Source organism: Physeter macrocephalus, chromosome 5 (assembly GCF_002837175.3).
Source record: "Physeter macrocephalus isolate SW-GA chromosome 5, ASM283717v5, whole genome shotgun sequence".
In the NCBI taxonomy this organism is placed as follows: domain Eukaryota; kingdom Metazoa; phylum Chordata; class Mammalia; order Artiodactyla; family Physeteridae; genus Physeter; species Physeter macrocephalus.
In genome coordinates this window covers 85,124,919-85,146,608 of record NC_041218.1, presented here as the reverse complement: position 1 = coordinate 85,146,608, position 21,690 = coordinate 85,124,919, and the positions used below count along the sequence as shown (strand labels likewise).

The 21,690-nt window shown below is 35.1% G+C and overlaps 1 protein-coding gene across 2 annotated transcripts in view; it reads right to left on the bottom strand.

The window, feature by feature from the left end:
• Window positions 1–1,983: 1,983 nt before the first annotated feature.
• SEMA3C (semaphorin 3C) overlaps window positions 1,984–21,690 on the bottom strand; it is a 202,530-nt gene continuing 182,823 nt past the window's right edge. For both annotated transcript variants that reach the window (XM_024115944.3, XM_024115945.3), the window contains 3 exons: window positions 11,175–11,242; window positions 8,706–8,836; window positions 1,984–4,812 (listed from right to left, as the gene is read on the bottom strand). In XM_024115944.3, the coding sequence (XP_023971712.1) occupies window positions 4,399–4,812; window positions 8,706–8,836; window positions 11,175–11,242 (613 nt within the window). In that variant the 3' untranslated portion in view covers window positions 1,984–4,398. The remainder of the gene's footprint in view (window positions 4,813–8,705; window positions 8,837–11,174; window positions 11,243–21,690) is intronic.

Genomic DNA, 21,690 nt, shown 5'->3' with positions numbered 1-21,690 from the left:
GCTTTTCCTATTCACAGCTTACAACTGTGAGTTCTCATCAACTCAAAAGATACTTTGAAGGTCCAAGTTCTCTGTTTGATGAGCCATGATGCAGCAGAGAAGGGAAGTTGATTATTAACCATACCCTCTCCACCCCCGACCCACACAAATCAGTGAAAGGGAAAAAATTAAACAAGATATTGAAAAATATCCGGAGAAGCAATAGGAATGGCTTTGATTTTTTATAATAATTCCATCATATATCCATTTGGCCATGCAGAAATCATTATGTTTTTGATCTCATAAAATGTTTGGATGGCATATTTATAATTCAGAGGAATAACTCAGAGGAAAAAACACTTAAGGAATATAATTCACCCCACTTTTGTACTTGGGGGCTGAGAGATAACCTTACCTAGGATAAATAGTTTTAATGTGTTTGTTATAATGTCATTCTTTAATAGCACTTTATGTAAGTAACACTCAAGCATGGCAACATAATAGCCCTGAGAAATATAAAATTCAACCTGTGTGGAAAGTATTATTTTATGAGTTACATAGACAAATACATTAGTCACTAGAGTGAAGATGGCATTTTCTTATCTTGGAGGTAGTTCTTCCAATTCTCAATACCTGTGCACTATGAAAGTAAAGTTGTTATGAAATCATAAAAATTGAAAGATATACCAGAGGCCCCTTAGGAAAAACAATTCATTGACAGTGAAGTTCACTGAATGGCACACACACAGAATTTGTTGCAATTGGTTTTGATTTTGCAGAGGGGCTTGTATTCTTGTGCAAAAGGTGATTGGATAAAATGATGGTGGGATAACTCTTATGAAAAAAAAATATTTTTCACAATAGTCTTCCACAACTTTGTCACCATGCATAAAATTCAAAGAAATTCTCAATGCCACTGGTTAAACAACCATTTTACTTAGTCTGCTTATTTCCTTGTCTAGACTGAAGTTTTCAATGGACTTGACTGTGCTGCAGAACAAAGCTGTGGTGTCTCTCTTGACTTTAGCCAGAGAGCAAATATAGGAAACTGTGATCCTTTCCTTAAAAATTTTTTTCACTTAGGTAGGAGGCACAAAGCATCAGAAATGCATTAAAATGATAAGAAATGCATTTAAAATTTTTTAAACTAAGGTTAAGTTCAAATAGAAGCAAGGGAGATACTGAGAAATGAAACAATTAGGGAGTAGTGCAGAATCATCAGGTTGGAAGATTTGTTGGGATTACTTTTATTTTTTGTTGTTTCTTTTCCTGTGGCTTCCTTTTGCTCACTTTTATAAAGGCTCATTTATCTTGTTAAGGTGTTATCTGATCCACTGACCGCAGGCTCTCCAGCCTAGACCATTGGCATTTAACTTGTCAAAGGACACAACTTAAATATTCCTTCTTGTTCTAGCAATATGTCACTTTCTAAATAAACAAATATTAAGACATTTATTGAATACTTATTATATGGTATGTTCTGCCCTAACTCTTTACTGGGATGAACTCGGGCAGAGAACTGAGGCAGAGAGAGATTCGATAACTTTCCCATGATAAGACAGTAGGCTTGGATTCAAATCCTAGCAATTTGGCTCCAAAGCCAAAGCATTTATAAACTATACTTTCTTTTTCCCACTGTGGACACAAGTGTGAATAACTGTCCACAGATGTGAATGCATGTACCACGCCTCTTAAAGAGAAAACAAACATGAATTTGCTTGCTGTTTATAAAATATAGAAATACACACAGAAACTGAGAACATTGGATGCTTTTGGGGTAGGACTTGCATAAAGGAGAGATAGTAGTGCAAGGAGAGATTTCCAAGTATATCTTTCTGGAAGTCTTGAATTTTGAAACCCAGATGCATTACTTTCACACAAAAAAAGGATAAATAAATAAAACAGGGAAAAAAAGAACAATTACAAGAGTCAGCAGATTCTACCATGCCAAAAAGAAATTGTAAACCCAACATTAAAAAGGAAAATTAAAGACATCCTTGGGGAATTCAACATGTTTTATTTTGCCAGGCACATGATTTCTTCAATATCCAATTAAATAATACTGTGTTAACTACATTTTCTAACACAGAGTGAACATTCACTGTAATGACAGCTTCATCATGCTAAAATCTATTCACAAACCTACACTGTGAAAAAAAGTGCATTTCTAGGAAATTTTATGTACAAATGGAAAACATATCAAGTCATCGAACTGTCAAACTACACAAAATAAAACCAACCAATCAACCACCAACATTCAGTATACGTTAACAATATTTTAAGAAATAAAATTTTCTTTACATTTGGCAGTTTTGTTCAAGAGGGGCTCCATAATTTTAAAAGTAAAGTAATAAAAGTATATACAATTTAATAATGTTCAAAATAGAAGGTATTAAATAGCACAAATAATGTTACAACACTAAACACCCTATTGTCTATCAGTTTGGGTTTACATGAAGCAAGGGGACCTGTACAGTTTACCCTATCCTCTGAGTCTAAAACAATTTTACTTTCAACTCTGTACATAGAATAGATTGGCCATAAATACAGAAGATGGTTTTGGCTTTATGCACATTTCTATTTGTGCATGTAGTGTAGAAATAATGACCTACTTTCAAAACAAACTGCTTTAGAGACTACTTTAGAATCATATACATTTGGAACAATAGCTTTTATTTAATAGCTTTTTTTTGAATAAACATTATTTATGTTGTGTTTGTTAACTATTTTTGCCCCATTGAGGCTTCCTCTTATAATATCATAATTTACCACCATTTAAATAATAAATCTTATTCCTAGATTTTGATCAGTGATTACATTCATTTTGACAATGATTTTAGTTCTTGGCGCTTTATATTGTAGTGCTTAGGAAGGTAATATATCTACTTTGATTACCTTCTTCATGGCTTGTTAACTACAAATAAAACTTTCGTATTAGATTTTGATTAGGTATATGATATAAGTTCTGTTTGCACCTAGAAACATGAAAATGTCTTTAAAAATAAGTAAAATGAAAGAGCAAAAGTTGTGTTTTTAAAAGAAATATGAGGATATGAAGAAAATTTTCATACTTCTCCCATCCAGTTGTTATTTGGAGTAAAAAAAAAATCACTATTAAATTACTCTAATAAAAGGATCCAAACATACAATTAGAAGATAGTTATTTTATTTGTCACAAACTTACCACATTTGTATTTATATACCAGTGAACATAATGTACCAACATTCTTTTAAAATAAAGTATGTCTATTTTTGTTCAAATTAGAATTTTTCTCACTTCTCCACAAAACGAACGTCTCTCCAGCATACATGAAAGAGTATTAAAAAAAAAAAGAATCGATGACTTAAAAATCAGTATATCTGAGGTTGGTAAACAAAAAAAAAGTGAGTTAATCATTGAAATTAATTATTGAAGTTAAAAATTAGTAACACTTTAAATAAACTTCTGTCAATAAAATTGCATTTTCTACCTTGTTTTTTTCTTTTTTTTTCCATTTTGATGGTTTTGGCCCTCATATACAAGTTTGATATTTTAAAAGAAATTTCTTCTTATATTTTTTAAAATGCCACACAAACTAGAAAATTAGAATAAACACATTTATCAATTAAACTGTGTAAGATTATATTCTCTGAGTCTAGAATAACTTAAATCACTTCCAAAAAAGAAAGTGCTTTTGTTTGGAAGATGGTTACATAACAATATAAACTTAAATGCTTCACTGACATAATTCCAATTAAAGATATTAATGGTTAGGTGTCCTTTTATCTTCCTGAAACAAGGGAACAGAGATCAATGACAGATATCAAAAACTGATAATTTTTGCAATCTTAAAAGTAACCAATACTATATTTCACTGGAAGCACATAAACTCCATGTTATCTTTTTATGAAAATCGCTCGTGTTTTATACAACTTTTAGATTCCCTCTTCCTTGTCTCTTTTCTATTCTACATTTCTTTTGACAACTACTCTGTCACATGCATTTATATAAATTTTACTATGTAAAAATTGTGAACTTGGCATTTGGTTTTGTATACAAATGATTGACAGAACTCTAAACCCTTAAAGCAAGGATGGAAGATCACAGGTTATGGCCTTAGTTCAATTAAAGGATGTAAGAATTCTAGTTTTATAGTCGCCATATTGGCTTTGAAGAAAAGGTAAATAAAGATATAAATAAAATCTAGGTTAAGTTAAATATTTCTATGCACCATGAGGACCATGACATGTCTAGTGCTAGTCAATATCATACAAGAAAATGCATACTCATTTCAGTTCATGTAACGTTCACCTTTAGGAGTGAGTAACCACCTTTCTCAGGAATTTCCCATGGGTAAAGCACAAGATTCTTTGCTCAGAAGTTGATCACTGAAGACAGATCATTTACTGATGGAAGCATAAGCCCCATTTAAGAAAACATTATGACTCTGGCAGCTGATTCCTCCTATTTCTACTTTTCCGGCTATTGATGAGAGCCTTTAACTTGCCATAGTCCCCTCTCGTCTTCTGGGATTCTTCTCCCTGTTGATGTTGCTGCCGAGTATCTTTACAGTACTGATTAATCATCTGCATTTCTGAGTGGCTGAACGCCCCCATGATGTCCTTCGGGTGGAAGGGTAAAGCCCTCACAGAGCTGGCCCAAGTCCACGGAGACCATTTGTCTGTAACAACAGCCACCATTTCGGAATCTAAAACTTTAAAGTTGATCTTGGCTATGGTCTGCTTGAAGCTGTTTTCTGTTGCGATGCAGTGATACAGTCCTTGATCAGAATCCTGAACAGAGCGGATCAGGAGTCCTTGTGAAGTGGCTATGATTCGCTCATTCAGCTTGACCTAAAAGAGAGATATCAAAGTTCTGAATACCCAACTCTATATATCTTCTAAAAAGATATGACCAACAATACAGAGTGTTAACTTCCTTCTTAGTGGACACAGATTTTTGGTAAGTTCCATTGCCTTTTTTTTTGCTCAGGAAATCTAGTCTCAGCGGTACTGAATCTATTAAAGAGAGGGTGAAGTTATCACTCATATTGCCCAAAATAGCTTAAAGTGCATTCCCCTTTGGATAGAAGTAGTTTCTCCACATATAAGCCAGAGTTTTGGATGTTTCTGGAATGTAAATCACAGTCAACATATATAAATGAAATTCACAGATAGTTTAAAATGTCTATTTTATCCTGTAGTTCTTGCCTTTTATTGTAACAAAAATACTCACTGAGAAAAAACATGAAGCCACAATTAAAGGGTTGAATTTTACCTTTTTTTCAATGGATAAATGAATATTCCCTTAACTAAAAATTTTATAAGCAGAGGCAGCATTTTGAACATTATCAAGGGTTTTTTCCTATTATCTAACACAAAGAATGACTAAAAATAAGCTGGAACTCATTATCTTGTAAGTACTCCAAGTGGTTTTACTTTCCAAGGAAAAGTAATAAGAAGCTATGAGGTGAATATTTAATTACTTTACAGGCTTATACTGGAAAAAATATCATTTTCTAGATATAAACTAAATGCTGAAATCCATTTCCTTACAGTTCCCGCTATAGTATTGTCAATGAACACATAAAAACCTAAGTGGTAAGTAGTTCCTTCACATGTATACTCAGGAATGCTCTTTCATTGAGGGAAGAAAGAAATTTGACCCAAAGAAAAATAAGGGACGGCAAAATATAGTATTGAAATACAAAAAATAGAACAGAACTAGAAAAGAGAGATTAGGAAAAAGTAAGGACAGAAATATATAAAGCAAATTTTTTTATGTTCATTTAATTTTTTAAGTTTAAATGTGCCTTGAAAATAGTTTTAAATAATGTAGAAATGCATTCAGAAATAAAAGAAAAGAAAGCCTTTTCCATTTGTGTGAAATTGGGGAAAATTTTGGAGGCCAATTTGATAATATCTATTAGCATGTATATAATATTCAGTGCAGACATTTTATTTCTAGGAATTTATATAGAAGATATACTCTTACAAGTATGCAGATATTCATTTACATGATGTTTTTGATAAGACGAAAAACAAGAAATAATGTAACCAGTAGATAGCTTTAGAAAACTTAAGGTATGTTCATACAGTGGAATACTATGCAGCCAAGAAAAATAAGGTAGCTCCACATGTACTGATATGAAGTGTGTGTGTGTGTGTGTGTGTCTGTGTCTGTGTCTGTGTCTGTGTGTATGTATCAGAGAGACAGAGAAAGAGAGAGAGGAAAATAGGAAGATTATGGAGACTATTTGGAGGAATATATAATTCTTAGCAGCCTTATACTCTGAGAAGTGGGAATAAGTATTGAAGTGGAGAAGAGGAGGGCTTTTAGTTTTCACTTATGCTATTCAATATGAACTATTTGCATTTTTCTCTGCAAGCTTTTTTTTACCATTTGTCTTTTCAAAATAAAAGTTCAATATTTACACACCATTAATATGAGAAATATGTATATGTTTGCCTAAACTACTAAGGAAGAATTAAGATAAATTTAATTAAATACTAATAGTTTATTCAACTAAAGTGAGACTGAGTGGAATTGTGATCTGCTTGAATTGTGGACAGAACAGATTTTCGTAATTACATTAGAGCTAATTTTTTCATAGTCTTAAATTATGGCATTCTTCTGTTTTTTGAGATTGGAAGAAAAATCAAGATAGTCATATTTTAGTCACCACATTCTTGAACCTTCTGAAATAGAACATTAGAAATATCATAAAAGTGATAAAATTCATGATCCATTCCCTTTTAAATTTCATTTGATAATTCCTGTGACATGTATTCAAGACTGTATATATTCATTTATTTCAATTTTACATAATATAAATTACATTCACTCATTATATATTATTCCACTGAACTTGCTACTGAATAAAAGAAAAGCATTTTATCTATGTTAGGTAAGCCCCCGTTTGAGTTTTGGATTTCCAATTCACATACGCACATACAGACTTTCTCTGGAAGGATGGTTCATGTCCACATGTCATGTTCTAGCCTAAGAATTCCACTTCTGTATGATAACCATCATAGTACATTATGAATTTTACCCCAGATTACTCTGCAAGGCAATTATTCTTATGCTCCACATCCATTCAAAATAATTTAAAATTAATTAGACTGCAGACAATTCAAGACTAATTTGATAGCAAAGAAAATAGGTCTCAAACAATAATTTTTTATTAATGAAAAAACTAAAAAAAAAAAATTTAATATCATGGAAATCTGGGGCAAGAAGGGGCCCTGAAGTCCATGGAGCTCATCTTATGCAAGTGGTCATCAGCCTATGGTTTAATATTACAGTGACAGGGGACACAAAATTTCCTAAACAACTCATAACATCTTTGGATAGGCAGGTCTGAGAATTGGGAAGTATTTTCTCATAAAGAGCCAACATCTGTTTCAGTAATTTTGATGCAATGCCTGTGTTCTACAGCTTGGGATTGTATCCATTCTACATAGCCCTCATTAATCTAATATGTAGTATGGAAACTGCCTACAATAGAACACACACAAATGCAGAAGGCTCTATTTTCTCTTTGCTGCATCAGACTTTATGATACACTGTTAGTACCATTGCAGTCTAGGCTACTTTAACGGTTTACATATACATATATATTTTTCTTCTTATCCTCTCATTTGTCAGGACAATGTGACATCAATATTATGGAATTCATTATTTATAATATTTCACTCTATGCTGTTTTACAATGTTTTCCTTTCAAAGCAGCTCTTTACAATCAGTGAAAGGTTAATTCTAGTGTCCTTTTATTTGAAAATCAAGGTTTTTTTTACATATCAGTAAATAAAGGCAATGGTCCCATACACAATGATTCCGCATATTACCTAACAAAACCCCAGGAGTGAAGTAAGTCAGAAGGAGAAAAACAAATACCGTATGCTAACACATATATATGGAATCTAAGAAAAAAAAAATGTCATGAAGAGACTAGGGGTAGGACAGAAGTAAAACACAGACCTACTAGAGAATGGACTTGAGGACATGGGGAGGGGGAAGGGTAAGCTGAGACGAAGCGAGAGAGTGGCATGGACATATATACACTACCAAACGTAGGGTGGATAGCTAGTGGGAAGCAGCCGCATGGCACAGGGAGATCAGCTCGGTGCTTTGTGACCACCTAGAGGGGTGGGATAGGGAGGGTGGGAGGGAGGGAGACACAAGAGGGAAGAGATATGGGAACATGTGTATATGTATAACTGATTCACTTTGTTGTAAAGCAGAAAGTAACACACCATTGTAAAGCAATTATACCCCAATAAAGATGTTAAAAAAAAACCCAGGAATTATGAATAATAAAGCAATGGAAACAGATTACCACAGAGCAGAAAAATGCTCTTTACCATTTATGCTGAGGAAAATTGAACTTTTTTAAAAGCCCCTTTTATCTTATGAATCACACAAAGGTGCTGTTGTATGAGAACTTAGCTTCTGGATTTGCACACATCTTGTTTCTTTTACAAATGCTTCCTCACATCAATACCCCCATCTGCTCTTGTTTTAATCACTGTGTTATCGAGGTGAGCAGGAAGAGAGGATTTCTAATTAATCCGTCAACTCTATGGACAAAGGATTTTAAAGAAAGTGGCACTTGTCATCCCAGAGACATTAAAGGATGTTCATATGTCTTTCCTTTTTCATTTGAGCTGAACCTCTCTGAGGGATGGTGATTTAATGCTCTTTCCAAAGCCCTGACTGATTGCTGCTCTGCTGAGTTACTCACCTCTTTCCTCCTGTCCTCGTCTTTCTGTAACAACCACTTGATAGATGCCTGTGGAGACTTGGGGGCACACTCAAGGAAAGTGGTGTTATTTTTCACTCCATACTGAACAATCTCAGCTGCATTTCTATATGCTGAAGAGCAAAAATAAAAGGAGAGAGGATGACAATGGAATTTGGAACATATTCTATTATATGAATGCTTGTTTCTCTATAAAATTGTGAGCAACTATGGCAAACCCCAAAGGCAGTCTTAATCACTTAGCAAGCAGACTATTATACATTGTTTGCCTGGTTTGTTTAACCTAAAGGGAAGGAGAGAAAGATATAAGGGAATCAATGTTTATTCAAGAATTACTTTATACGAAGGAATGCACTTAATATCATCTTGAACATTTAATTATTATAACATCGTTGTGAATTAAATTTTCTCAGCTTTTCATAGCTGAACAAATTGAGGCTGTGAGTTATGAGGAAACATATCCTAGTTAAAGAATTAGTAAGTGCCAGGCAATACTGAAGCCAACTTCATCCCATCCCTAAACTCCATACTCAGTGTGGTATAGATTAAATTCGGAAACATTGGGAAAAGGCAGAAAGCAAGGTGTGGCCACAGTGGGATGTAATGGTTGAGAAAACGATCTTTGAAATCAGATTTTACCCGAGGTAAAATCTTGTCTTCATCACTACTGGCTGTGTAAACTTAGAGAAGTTATTTAATATCTCTGTGCTTCAGTTTTACTTGGTTCTAAAACAGACATTTTCAGACATTCTTTACTGAAATTCTTAAATTAGGAAGAGTATTTAGTATAATCATGTGGTAGCTTAGACATGGGCAGGATCCTCATTCATAAAGTGGGAATAAGAATAGACCTTACTTAAGAATAATTTCTTGGGCTTCCCTGGTGGCGCAGCGGTTGAGAATCCGCCTGCCGATGCAGGGGACACGGGTTCGTGCCCCGGTCCGGGAAGATCCCACATGCCGCGGAGCGGCTGGGCCCGTGAGCCATGGCCGTGGAGGCTGTGCTCCGCAACGGGAGAGGCCACAACAGTGAGAGGCCCGAATACCACAAAAAAAAAAAAAAAAAAAAAAAAAAGAATAATTTCTTGAGCACTGAAATAATCCATAAAAATCACTTAGCTCAGGTTTTGACACAAAATCAACATCGGTGTTTGTTCATCATTACCTCCGCTGCAAATACTCTTACCACTATGACTGACACTCAGATTTATAAAATACTCAGCAAACAGAGAAACAGTAACCTGGCTTTATCCCTCAGTTAGATGTATGGAACAATTAAGCAAAAATGTGTCTCAGTTTTCTTCTTGTAGTTAGCGTAGTTAGTGACAAGAATTTCATTCTTTAAATAAAAACAAAAATGCCCAGACTCAAAAAGATTAGCAACAGGAATCTCAGTGTTAACAGTTAACAACAGTACCTCTGTAGCACCTTGGTGAGCCTGGAGGAAGGTCCCTCTGTTGGTGGGGTGGAGGTGGAGGGAGGGGGTCAGTGGGCAAAGTATAATAACATAATATCTCCATGTCAGGATGGGAAGAAAGGAATTAGATTAATTGTAAGATACAAGGCAGGACTGCCAGAAGTAAATGGAATGGTTGTAAACTGTAAAACCAAGGCACTAAAGTACACCCATGTTCAGAGCAGGATAATTCATAATAGCCAACATCTGGAAGCAGTGCGAGTGTTCATTGATGGATGAGTGGATAAACAAAATGCGAAGTATATTATACATACAATGGATTATGTTTTCACCTTAAACAGGAAAAAAAAATATTCTGACACATGTTACAACATGAATGAAACCTGAAGAAGACATTAGGCTAAGTGAAATAAGCCATTTACAAAAGGACAAATATTGTATGATTCCACTTATATGAGATATCTAGAGTATTCAGATTCATAGAGACAGAAATTAGAACAGTGGTTGCCAGAAGCTGAGGAAGGGGGAATGGGGGTTAGTGTTTAATGGGTATGGAGTTTAACTTCGGGATGATGAAAAAGTTGTGGTGCTGGCTGCACAACACTGTGAACGTACTTAATGCCGCAGAACTGTACAGTGTAAAATGGTTAAAATAGTAAATTTTGTTATGTAATTTAACACAGTAAAAAACAAACAAACAAGATGTTATTTTTTCTTCAGTGGTAAACAAAAAAATAAGTAAATTTTTTTTCTTCAGAAAGAAAATGTCTAGGAAAATCTATAATTACTATCTTTGTGAAAGACTTACCTACTAACATACCCAAGGTATCTGTGTTCCCGGACTTCTGTTTTACAAAATTCTTAGTATACATACAAATAACATTTAATTTTTAATTACCATATACGAATACCAGTAATTTTTATAGTGAATCTTTCTTTAAAATGACATACTTTAATGTATTATGAGGTTTCCCTTACTGAAATATGATATTGAGCACTGCTACTCTTTACCAAGTTTGACCACTTTTAATTACCTTTTAGATTAAATCCTCTGCATTGAGTCAATGGATTTCCATGTCTCACATCTTGTCTTCGGCTCCTCCTATAAAGCACAGAAGTATATACCAGTGACTTAGAATGAACATTGCCAATTATACCACATTTAAAAGACTTCAATTTAAATTCTGCAATCTTCTGATTGCCTAAGCTTTCATAAAGAGAAGTGGTCTGATTATCTGCATTTTTTGTTCAGTGCTTCAAATATAGTGGGTATTTAACCTTGTTTTCAATCCGAATTAATTCAGACTCTCCCCATCTATCACTTCTGATAGATGAACCTCCTATTATGTGTACCTCCTGGGTAAATGCTAGATTCCAAGTTAGTAGTGTAAATTTTTATTTTAGAGACATTCATAGAAAATTTTCTAAGATGATAACTCCAAAGTATAAACTCACTAGCATCTTCCTCTTTATAATTTTTTCTTAAATAAGTATAATTCTCTTACAAAAGTCAATGCTTTCAAACCATTTCCAGATATACTAAAAAGTTTCCAGAACAAGAGATACAGAGAACATGGATTTTTAGTATAAAGTTAAGCAAAATTTTTCATTTACTAGAATAAGAATTTTCCTTCATGTTTTTATTTTGAAAAATTTCAAGACTACAGAAAAGTGCATATATGAATACAATGAATGATGGTATATCTAGACTCATAAATCGTGTTTTGCCATATTTATTTTTTCTCTCATATGCAAGTATATGTCATGTATATACTGTGAATGCACATATATGAAAATCTTTAGAAAATAAGTTGCAGACATGATAATTTTACACCCTTAAATGTATGTGTCTTCTAAGAATAAGTAATTTCCCTACATAAGAACAATATCATTAATATACTAAAGTATAAATATTTATTTAATAATACCATATAATACACATTTTATATTAAAATTTCACTACTTGTCCCCAAAATATCCCTTATGAATTTTCTAAAGTTTATTCAGGATCCAATCAAGGTTCATTCAGGGCATTTACTTGTTAAATATCACCAACTTAAGCGTTTCAAAAATTTAGTTACATCCTTTGTAAGTTGGTCATTATTTAAATAAAAGTTTAAAAGTTACTTGCAAACTATTTAATTCCTTGTCTTAGATTCACTTACATATTAGCTTCAATTGTATTACATAGTGCAACAAATCAAAATAGATAGAGCAACTGAAATTCTCTTAGCAATGAATCGTGGACATGAACATTGTTATAAGAGAGAAGAAAGGGAACGCTCTTCAAATATTGGGAGTACAGGGGTAGATCAGTTGTTTATTATCAATGCTGAAAAGTATTATATGGATAAGCATATCACTTAATTGGGTTAGTTAAGTCTCTCTTAATATTTTTAACCTTAATGATAAATTTAAATATTCAGTAAGAAGAAGGGAAATATTAAAATCACACTGGGAGGGCTTCCCTGGTGGCGCAGTGGTTGCGCGTCCGCCTGCCGATGCAGGGGAACCGGGTTCGCGCCCCGGTCTGGGAGGATCCCGCATGCCACGGAGCGGCTGGGCCCGTGAGCCATGGCCGCTGGGCCTGCGCGTCCGGAGCCTGTGCTCCGCAGCGGGAGAGGCCGCAGCAGAGGGAGGCCCGCATACCATTAAAAAAAAAAAAAAAAAAAAAAAAAAAAAAAAATCACACTGGGATTATAAAATTTGCAAAGCAAAATGAACCTCAAAGTCAATGATAATGAAAAAAATTATTTTAAGGTTACAGCAAATAGTTAATAGTTTAAATAATCAAGGGATTATATACATCTATTTATGAAAATATGAGTACAATTTTTGTGTCATTTAAGTATTGTTTCTCCCAAAAAGCCACATGATGCTTATTCAATTGTATATTTCTTTACAATCACACACACACAAACTAGTGGAAGTCACTCTTGTCTCAGAAATTACGATTAATACTGTACTTTAGAATAGATTCTATGTCAGGTTTTTACTGCATTGTATTTGCTATATTTTGAAGTCACAGCATTATTTACTACCAGCTAACTTGTGAGGGTATATTATATGAGAGCCATATGACAGTTCTTATGGCTGAACTGGTCATTTTCAGCCATCTAGACAAGCAATAATACTCACAATGGTTAAATTTATTGTCCTGTGATCAGGACTATGTTACGGTTTACTCAAGTACAGGAACCTCCAAGCTGGGTGATCTGAACTTGCAGTATCACATAGCTTCCAGACATTCAAATACCATTCAAATACCATTGTTATGGCTTGGCTTGAATGATGAAAACAACAAGGCAGCCATCTGAGCTTTTTATATGTGTAGATTCCCTTTCAGGCATTTGTATAGCATTGTGAAAGTATGAGGGTAGACAGTCATATTATATTGCATGTAGGATTGGGGATTTGGCTCAAGTTGCCAATGTTTCCACCATTATAGTCTATTCTTTTGGATAAACAATGAAATCATCTACTTCTTGTGTAAAAAGCAGGTATTTACTTTAAGGGTGAACTGATTATCTTGTCTTAAAGTTTCCAACTTCATGTCTGAATCCAAAATAACATTTGAGATTAAATTGTAATATTTGATACAGATGCACAAATAAAGGTAGTTGAGGGTGAAGAGGAAAAATGCTTATGTTGTTTACTATGAAAAAACTTTTTTTAAAAAAGAGAAACTACCGAGCCAATGATACTTAACAACTCTATTATGTCAAAACATAACCTCCATTGATTTCCAAGTGTAACTGTATTTCTTTGTTTCCATACAAAGGACATGTTTTTGTTTTTCATTCCTATGAACTCCACTACATGATCCTTGTGTTCCAGTTAGATAGTGCAATCGAAGTAAAACCAGGTAAATTAACACTATTAAAGAAAATGAAAAATACTCCAAATGATCATTTTCATTATTACTATTTAATCTCTAAAGAACAAATGTCACATATGGGAATTTAGGAAATAATTCATGCAGCAAAAATGTTTTGCATTCACTATAACTGTATGCTTAAAAAAGTTTGGGGGGCTTCCCTGGTGGCGCAGTGGTTGAGAGTCCGCCTGCCGATGCAGGGAACACGGGTTCGTGCCCCGGTCCGGGAAGATCCCACATGCAGCGGAGCGGCTGGGCCCGTGAGCCATGGCCGCTGAGCCTGCGCGTCCGGAGCCTGTGCTCCGCAACGGGAGAGACCACAACAGTGAGAAGCCCGCGTACGGCAAAAAAACAAAAAACAAAACAAAACAAAACAAAACAAAAAGTTTGGGAATGATTTGGAGAATTTAAGTAGTATAGATAGTTTTAATGAAACTCCCAGTATGCTAGCCAAAGACAGGTAAGCGTAGGCCAAGGAATACCTTATATATGTGTGTGTATATGTACACACACACACACACACACACAAATACACATTAGTCAAAACCACAATGAGATATCACCTCACACCTATTAGAATGGATATATATATATATATATATACACAGTACTTTTTTTTGATCTCTGTGATAGAATTAAGACACTGCTAGAGGTATCAAGATAGCTCTTTAAATCGTTAAGTTTCTTTTTCAGCCCATGATACATGTTTTTTTTCCTATCTGTACTTAAAAAACTGTGGTATAATTGACATATAACATTATATTAGTTTCAGGTGTACAGTTTCATATTTATATATATTGCAAAATGATCACCACAGTAAGTCTAGTTAACATCTGTCACCTTACGTAGTCAATTACGAAAGTTTTTTTTTTTCCTGTGATGAGGACTTTTAAGATCTACTCTCCTAGCAACTTTCAAATATGCGCTACAGTATTATTAAGCAGTCACCATGCTTTACCTTACATACCCATGACTTAATTATTTTGTAACTGGAAGTCTGTACCTTCTCACCCCCTTTTGCCCGTTTTTCCCACCACCACCACCCCTACCTCTGGCAACCACAAATCTGTTCTCTGTATCTATGAGCTTGCTTTTGTTGTTGTTTTTAAAATTCCACATAAAAGTGAGATCATACAGTATTTGTCTTTCTCCGTCTGACTTATTTTCCTTAGCATAACGCCCTTAAGGTCCAACCATGTTGTCACAAATGGCAAGATTCCATCATTTTTTATGGCTGAAGAGTATTCCATTGTGTGTGTGTGTATGTATGTATGTATCTATCATCTATCTATCTACCATATCTTCTTTATTCATTCATCCACTGATGGACACTTGGGTTGTTTTCATGTGTTTGCTATTGAAAATAATGTTGCAATAAGCATGTGGGAGCATATATCTTTTTGAATTAGTGTTTTTGTTTTCTTTGGATAAGTACCCACAAGTGGAATTGCTGGATTGCACGGTAGTTCTATTTTTAATTTTTGGGGGAACCTATACACTTTGCCATAGTGGGTGCACCAATTTACATTCACATCAACAGTTCACAAGGGTTCCCTTTCTTCCACATCCATGGTAACACTCGTTATTTTTTGACTTTTTGATAATAGCCATTCTAACAGGTATGAGGTGATACCTCACTGTGGTTTTTGATTTGCATTTCTCTAATGATTTGTGATGCTGAGCATCTTTTCACGTGCCCCTTGTTTATCTGTATGTCTCCTTGGAAAATGTCTATTCAGATCTTCTGACCATTTTTAATCAAATTATTTGTATTTTTGCTATTGAGTGGTATGAATTCTTTATACTTTTAAAAAAATAGATCTTTATTGGAGTATAACTGCTTCACAATACTGTGCTAGTTTCTGTTGCACAACAAAGCGAATCACCCATATGCATATACATGTCCCCATATCCCCTTCCTCTTGAGCCTCCCTCCCCTCTTCCCTATCCCACCCCTCTAGGTCATTGCAAAACACTGAGCCGATCGCCTTGTGCTATGCTGCTGCTTCCCATCAGCCAACTATTTCATATTCGGTAGTGTATATATGTTGATGCTACCCTCACGTTGCCCCAGCTTTGCCCTCCGACCCCAAGTCCTTAAGTCCATTTTCTATGTCTACCTCTTTATTCCTGACCTGAAACTAGGTTCATCAGTACCATTTTTTTTTTTAGATTCCATATATATACGTTAACATACGGTATTTGTTTTTCTCTTTCTGACTTGCTTCACTCTATATGACAGACTCTAGGTCCATCCACCTCACTACAAATAATTCAATTTCGTTTCTTTTTATGGCTGAGTAATATTCCATTGTATATATGTGCCACATCTTCTTTATCCATTCATCTGTGGATGGACACTTAGGTTGCTTCCATGTCCTGGCTATTGTAAATAGAGCTGCAATGAACATTGTGGTACATGACTCTTTTTGAATCTGGCTATTGTAAATAGTGCTGCAATGAACACTGTGGTACATGTCTCTTTTTAAATTATGGTTTTCTCGGGTTATATGCCCAGTAGCGGGATTGCTGGGTCATTTGGCAATTCTATTTTTAGTATTTTAAGGAACATCCATACTGTTCTCCATAGTGGCTGTATGAATTTACATTCCCACCATGGCAGGCAGGTTCTCAACTACTGCGCCACCAGGGAAGCCCTGTAGATTTTTTGATGATGGCCATTCTGACCAGTGTGAGGTGATACCTCATTGTAGTTTTGATTTGCGTTTCTCTAATGATTAGTGATGTTGAGCATCCTTTCATGTGTTTGTTGGCAATCTATATATTTCCTTTGGAGAAACGTCTATTTAGGTCTTCTGCCCATTTTTTGACTAGGTTGTTTGTTTTTTTGATATTGAGCTCCATGAGCTGTTTGTATATTTTGGAGATTAATCCTTTGTCTGTTGTTTCATTTGCAAATATTTCATCCCATTCTGAAGGTTGTCTTTCAATCTCGTTTACAGTTTTCTTTGCTGTGCCAAAGCTTTTAAGTTTAATTAAGTCCCATTTGTTTATTTTTGTTTTTATTTCTGTTACTCTAGGAGGTGGGTCAAAAAAGATCTTGCTGTGGTTTATGTCAAAGAGTGTTTTTCCTATGTTTTCCTCTAAGAGTTTTATAGTATCTGGTCTTATATTTAAGTCTTTAATCCATTTTGAGTTTACTATTGTGTATGGTGTTTGGGAGTATTCTAATTTCATTCTTTTACACGTAGCTGTCCAGTTTTCTCAACACTACTTATTAAAGAGGTTGTCTTTTCTCCATTGTATGTTCTTGGGTATTCTATCCTGTACCATTGATCTATATTTCTGTTTTTGTGCCAGTACCATACTGTCTTGATTACTGTAGCTTTGTGATATAGTTTGAAGTCGGAGAGTCTGATTCCTCCAACTCCCTTTTCCTTTCTCAAGATTGCTTTGGCTATTCAGGGTCTTTTCTGTTTCCATACAAATTGTAAAATTTTTTGTTCTAATTCTGTGAAGAATGCCATTGGTAGTTTGATAGGGATTGCACTGAATCTGTAGATTGCTTTGGATACTACAGTCATTTTCATAATATTGACTCTTCCAATCCAAGAACATGGTATATTTCTCCATCTGTTTTTGTCATTTTGATTTCTTTCATCAGTGTTTTATAGTTTTGTGAGTACAAGTCTTTTGCCTCCTTAGGCAGGTTTATTCCTAGGTATTTTATTCTTTTTGTTGCAATGATGAATGGGATTGTTTCCTTAATTTCTCTTCCTGATGTTTCATTGTTGGTGTATAAGAATGCCAGAGATTTCTGTGCATTAATTTTGCACCCTGCAACCTTAGCAGATTCACTGATTAGTTCTAGTAGTTTCTGGTGGCATCTTTAGGATTTTCTATGTATAGTATCATGTCATCAGCAAACAGTGACAGTTTTACTTCTTCTTTTCCAATTTGTATTCCTTTTATTTCTTTTACTTCTCTGATTGCTGTGGCTGGGACTTAACAAAACTATGTTGAATAAGAGTGGCAAGACTGGACATCCTTGTCTTGTTCCTGATCTTAGTGGAAATGCTTTCAGTTTTTCACCATTGAGTATGATGCTTGCTGTGGGTTTGTCATATATGGCCTTTATTATGTTGAGGTAGGTTCCCTCTATGCCCATTTTCTGGAGAGTTTTTATCATAAATGGGTGTTGAATTTTGTCAAAAGCTTTTTCTCTGTCTATTGAGATGATCATATTTAGGTTTTCTGTGTTCTTCTTTCTCTAGTTGTTTTAAGTGTAAGGTTAGATTGTTTTTTTGAGATTTTTCTTGTTTCTTGAGGTGAGATTGTATTGCTATAAACTTCCCTTTTGATCCGTTTAATGTGCTGTTAGATTCTGTTTGCTAGTATTTTGTCCAGGATTTTTGCATCTATGTTCATCAGTGATATTGGTCTATAATTTTCTTTTTTTGTGATATCTTTTTCTGGTTTTGTATCAGGGTGATGGTGGCTTCGTAGAATGAATTTGGGAGTGTTTCTCCCTCTGCAATTTTTTGGAAGAGTTTGAGAAGGATAGGTGTTAGTTCTTCTCTAAATGTTTGATAGAATTCTCCTGTGAAGCCATCTGGTCCTGGACTTTTGTTTGTTGGAAGATTTTTAATTACGGTTTCAATTTCATTACTTGTGATAGTTCTGTTTATATTTTCTTATTCTTCCTGGTTCAGTCTTGAAAAATTGTACCTTTCCAAGAATTTGTCCAATTCTTTGTGGTTGTCTGTTTTATTGGCATATAGTTGTTTGTAGTAGTCTCTATAATCCTTTGTATTTCTGCAGTGTCAGTTGTGATTTTTCCTTTTTCACTTCTATTTTTATTGATTTGTGTCCTCTCCATTTTTTTCTTGATGAGTCTGGCTAAGGGTTTATCAATTTTGTTTATCTTCTCAAAGAACCAGGTTTTAGTTTTATTGATCTTTGCTATTGTTTTCTTCATTTCTATTTCATTTATTTCTGATCTGATCTTTATGATTTCTTTCCTTCTACTGACTTTAGGTTTTCTGTGTTCTTCTTTCTCTAGTTGTTTTAAGTGTAAGGTTAGATTGTTTTTTTGAGATTTTTCTTGTTTCTTGAGGTGAGATTGTATTGCTATAAACTTCCCTCCGAGAACTGCTTTTGCTGTGGCCCATAGGTTTTGCGTTGTCGTGTTTTCATTAGCATTTGTTTCTATGTATTTTTTAATTTCTTCTTTGATTTCTTCAGTGATCTCTTGGTTATTTAGTAGTGCACTGTTTAGCCTCCATGCATTTGTGCTTTTTACATTTTTTTCCCTGTAATTGATTTCTAATATCATAGCATTGTAGTCAGAAAAGATGCTTGATATGATTTCAATTTTCTTAAATTTTCCGAGTCTTGATTTGTGACCCAAGATGTGATCTATCCTGGACAATGTTCTATGTGCACTTGAGAAGAAAGTGTATTCTGCCACTTTTGGGTGGAATGTTCTATAAATATCAGTTAGATCTATCTGGTCTATTGTGTCATTTAAAGCTTGTATTTCCTTATTTATTTTCTGTGTGGATGATGTGTCCATTGGTGTAAGCGAGGTGTTAAAGTCCCTTACTATTATTGTGTTACTGTTGATTTCTCCTTTCATGGTTTTTAAGCATTTGCCTTAAGTATTGAGGTGCTCCTATGTTGGGTGCATAAACATTTATAATTGTTATATCTTCTTGGATTGATCCTGTGATCATTATGTAGTGTCCCTCCTTATCTCTTGTAACAGTCTTTATTTTACAGCCTATTTTATCTGATATGAGTATTGCTACTCCAGCTTTCTTTTGATTCCCATTTTCATGGAATATCTTTTTCCATCCCTTCACTTTCAGTCTGTATATGTCCCTAGGTCTGAAGTGGGTCTCTTGTAGACAGCATATATATAGGTCATGTTTTTGTATCCTTTCAGCCAGTCTGTATCTTTTGGTTGGGGCATTTAATCCACTTACATTCAAGGTTATTATCGATACGTATGTTCCTATGACCATTTTCTTAATTGTTCTGGGTTTGTTTTTGTGGGTCTTTTTCTTCTCTTGTGTTTCCTGCTTAGAGAAGTTTCGTTAGCATTTGTTGTAAAGCTGGTTTGGTGGTGCTGAATTCTCTTAGCTTTTGCTTTTCTGAAAAGCTTTTCACTTCTCCATCGAATCTGAAGGAGATCCTTGCTGGGTAGAATAATCTTGGTTGTAGGTTTTTCTCTTTCATCACTTTAAGTATATTCTGCCACTCCCTTCTGACCTGCAGAGTTTCTGCTGAAAAATGAGCTGATAACCTTATGGGGATTCCTTTGTATGTTTTTTGTTTTTTCCTTGCTGCTTTTAATATTTTTTCTTTGAATTTAATTTTTGTTAGTTTGATTAATATGTGTCTTGGTGTGTTTTTCCTAGGGTTTATCCTGTATGGGAGTCTCTGTGCTTCCTGGACTTGGGTGACTATTACCTTTCCCATGTTAGGGAAGTTTTCAACTATAATCTCTTCAAATATTTTCTCAGACCCTTTCTTTTTCTTTTCTTCTTCTGGGACCCCTATAATTCGAATGTTGGTGTGTTTAGTGTTCTCCTGGAGGTCTCTGAGATTGTCTTCAATTCTTTTCATTCTTTTTTCTTTATTCTGCTCTTTGGAAGTTATTTCCACCATTTTGTCTTTTAGCTCACTTATTCGTTCTTCTGCCTCAGTTATTCCATTATTGATTCCTTCTAGTGCATTTTTCAATTCAGTTATTGTGTTGTTCATCTGTTTGTTTGTTCTTTAGTTCTTCTAGATCTTTGTTAAACATTGCCTGTATTTTCTCAATCCTTGTCTCCATTCTATTTCTGAGATTCTGGATCATCTTTACTATCATTACTCTGAATTCTTTTTCAGGTAGATTGCCTATTTCCTCTTCATTTATTTGGTCTTGTAGGTTTTTACCTTGCTCCTTCATTTGTGACATATTTTTTGCCGTGTCATTTTTTTTTTTTTTTTATGAGTGGGATTGTGTTCCTGTCTTACTGGTTGTTTGGCCTGAGGCTTCCAACACTGGAGTTTGTAGGCTATTGGGTAGAGCTGGGTCTTGGTGCTGAGACAAAGAACTCTGTGAGACCTCACTCTGATGAATATTCCCTGGTGTCTGAGGTTCTCTGTTAGTCCAGCTGTTCGGACTCAGAGCTCCCACTGCAGGAGCTTTGGCCCAACCCTGGGTTTGTGAACCAAGGTCCCGCAAGCTGCCTGGGGTGGCAAAAAAAAAAAAAAAAAGAATAATAGCAAAGTAAAAAATAAAATTAGACTAGAAAACTAACAGATATGTTAGGAAGAATATAAAAGTAAAAATATAGATGAATCAACAACTGGAAGGTACATTAGTACCACAATAGTAAAAAAAGAGGAGGAGGGAAAAGAAAAAAAAAGGGGTGGGGGAAGGCCTTGGCTGTGGAAGGCAGGGCCTAAGGAAGGGTGAGCTTTGAGCGGCGGGTGGAGCCAATGCTCAGAAACCACAGGGCTGGAAAAGGCTCTGGGGGCTGTGGGAGGGTGGGGCTTAGGGTCAGTGGAAGAGAAGGGGCCCAGGTGTGCCCCCACCCCTGTTCTCAGAGGGCGGGGGACCTCACCTGGGATCCCAGCAGGCTTCCTGGGCATGAGTGGACGGGGAAACGCCATCCTCTCCTCTCCTGCTCCTCTGGTCTGGGAGGGCCCCTCCCGCC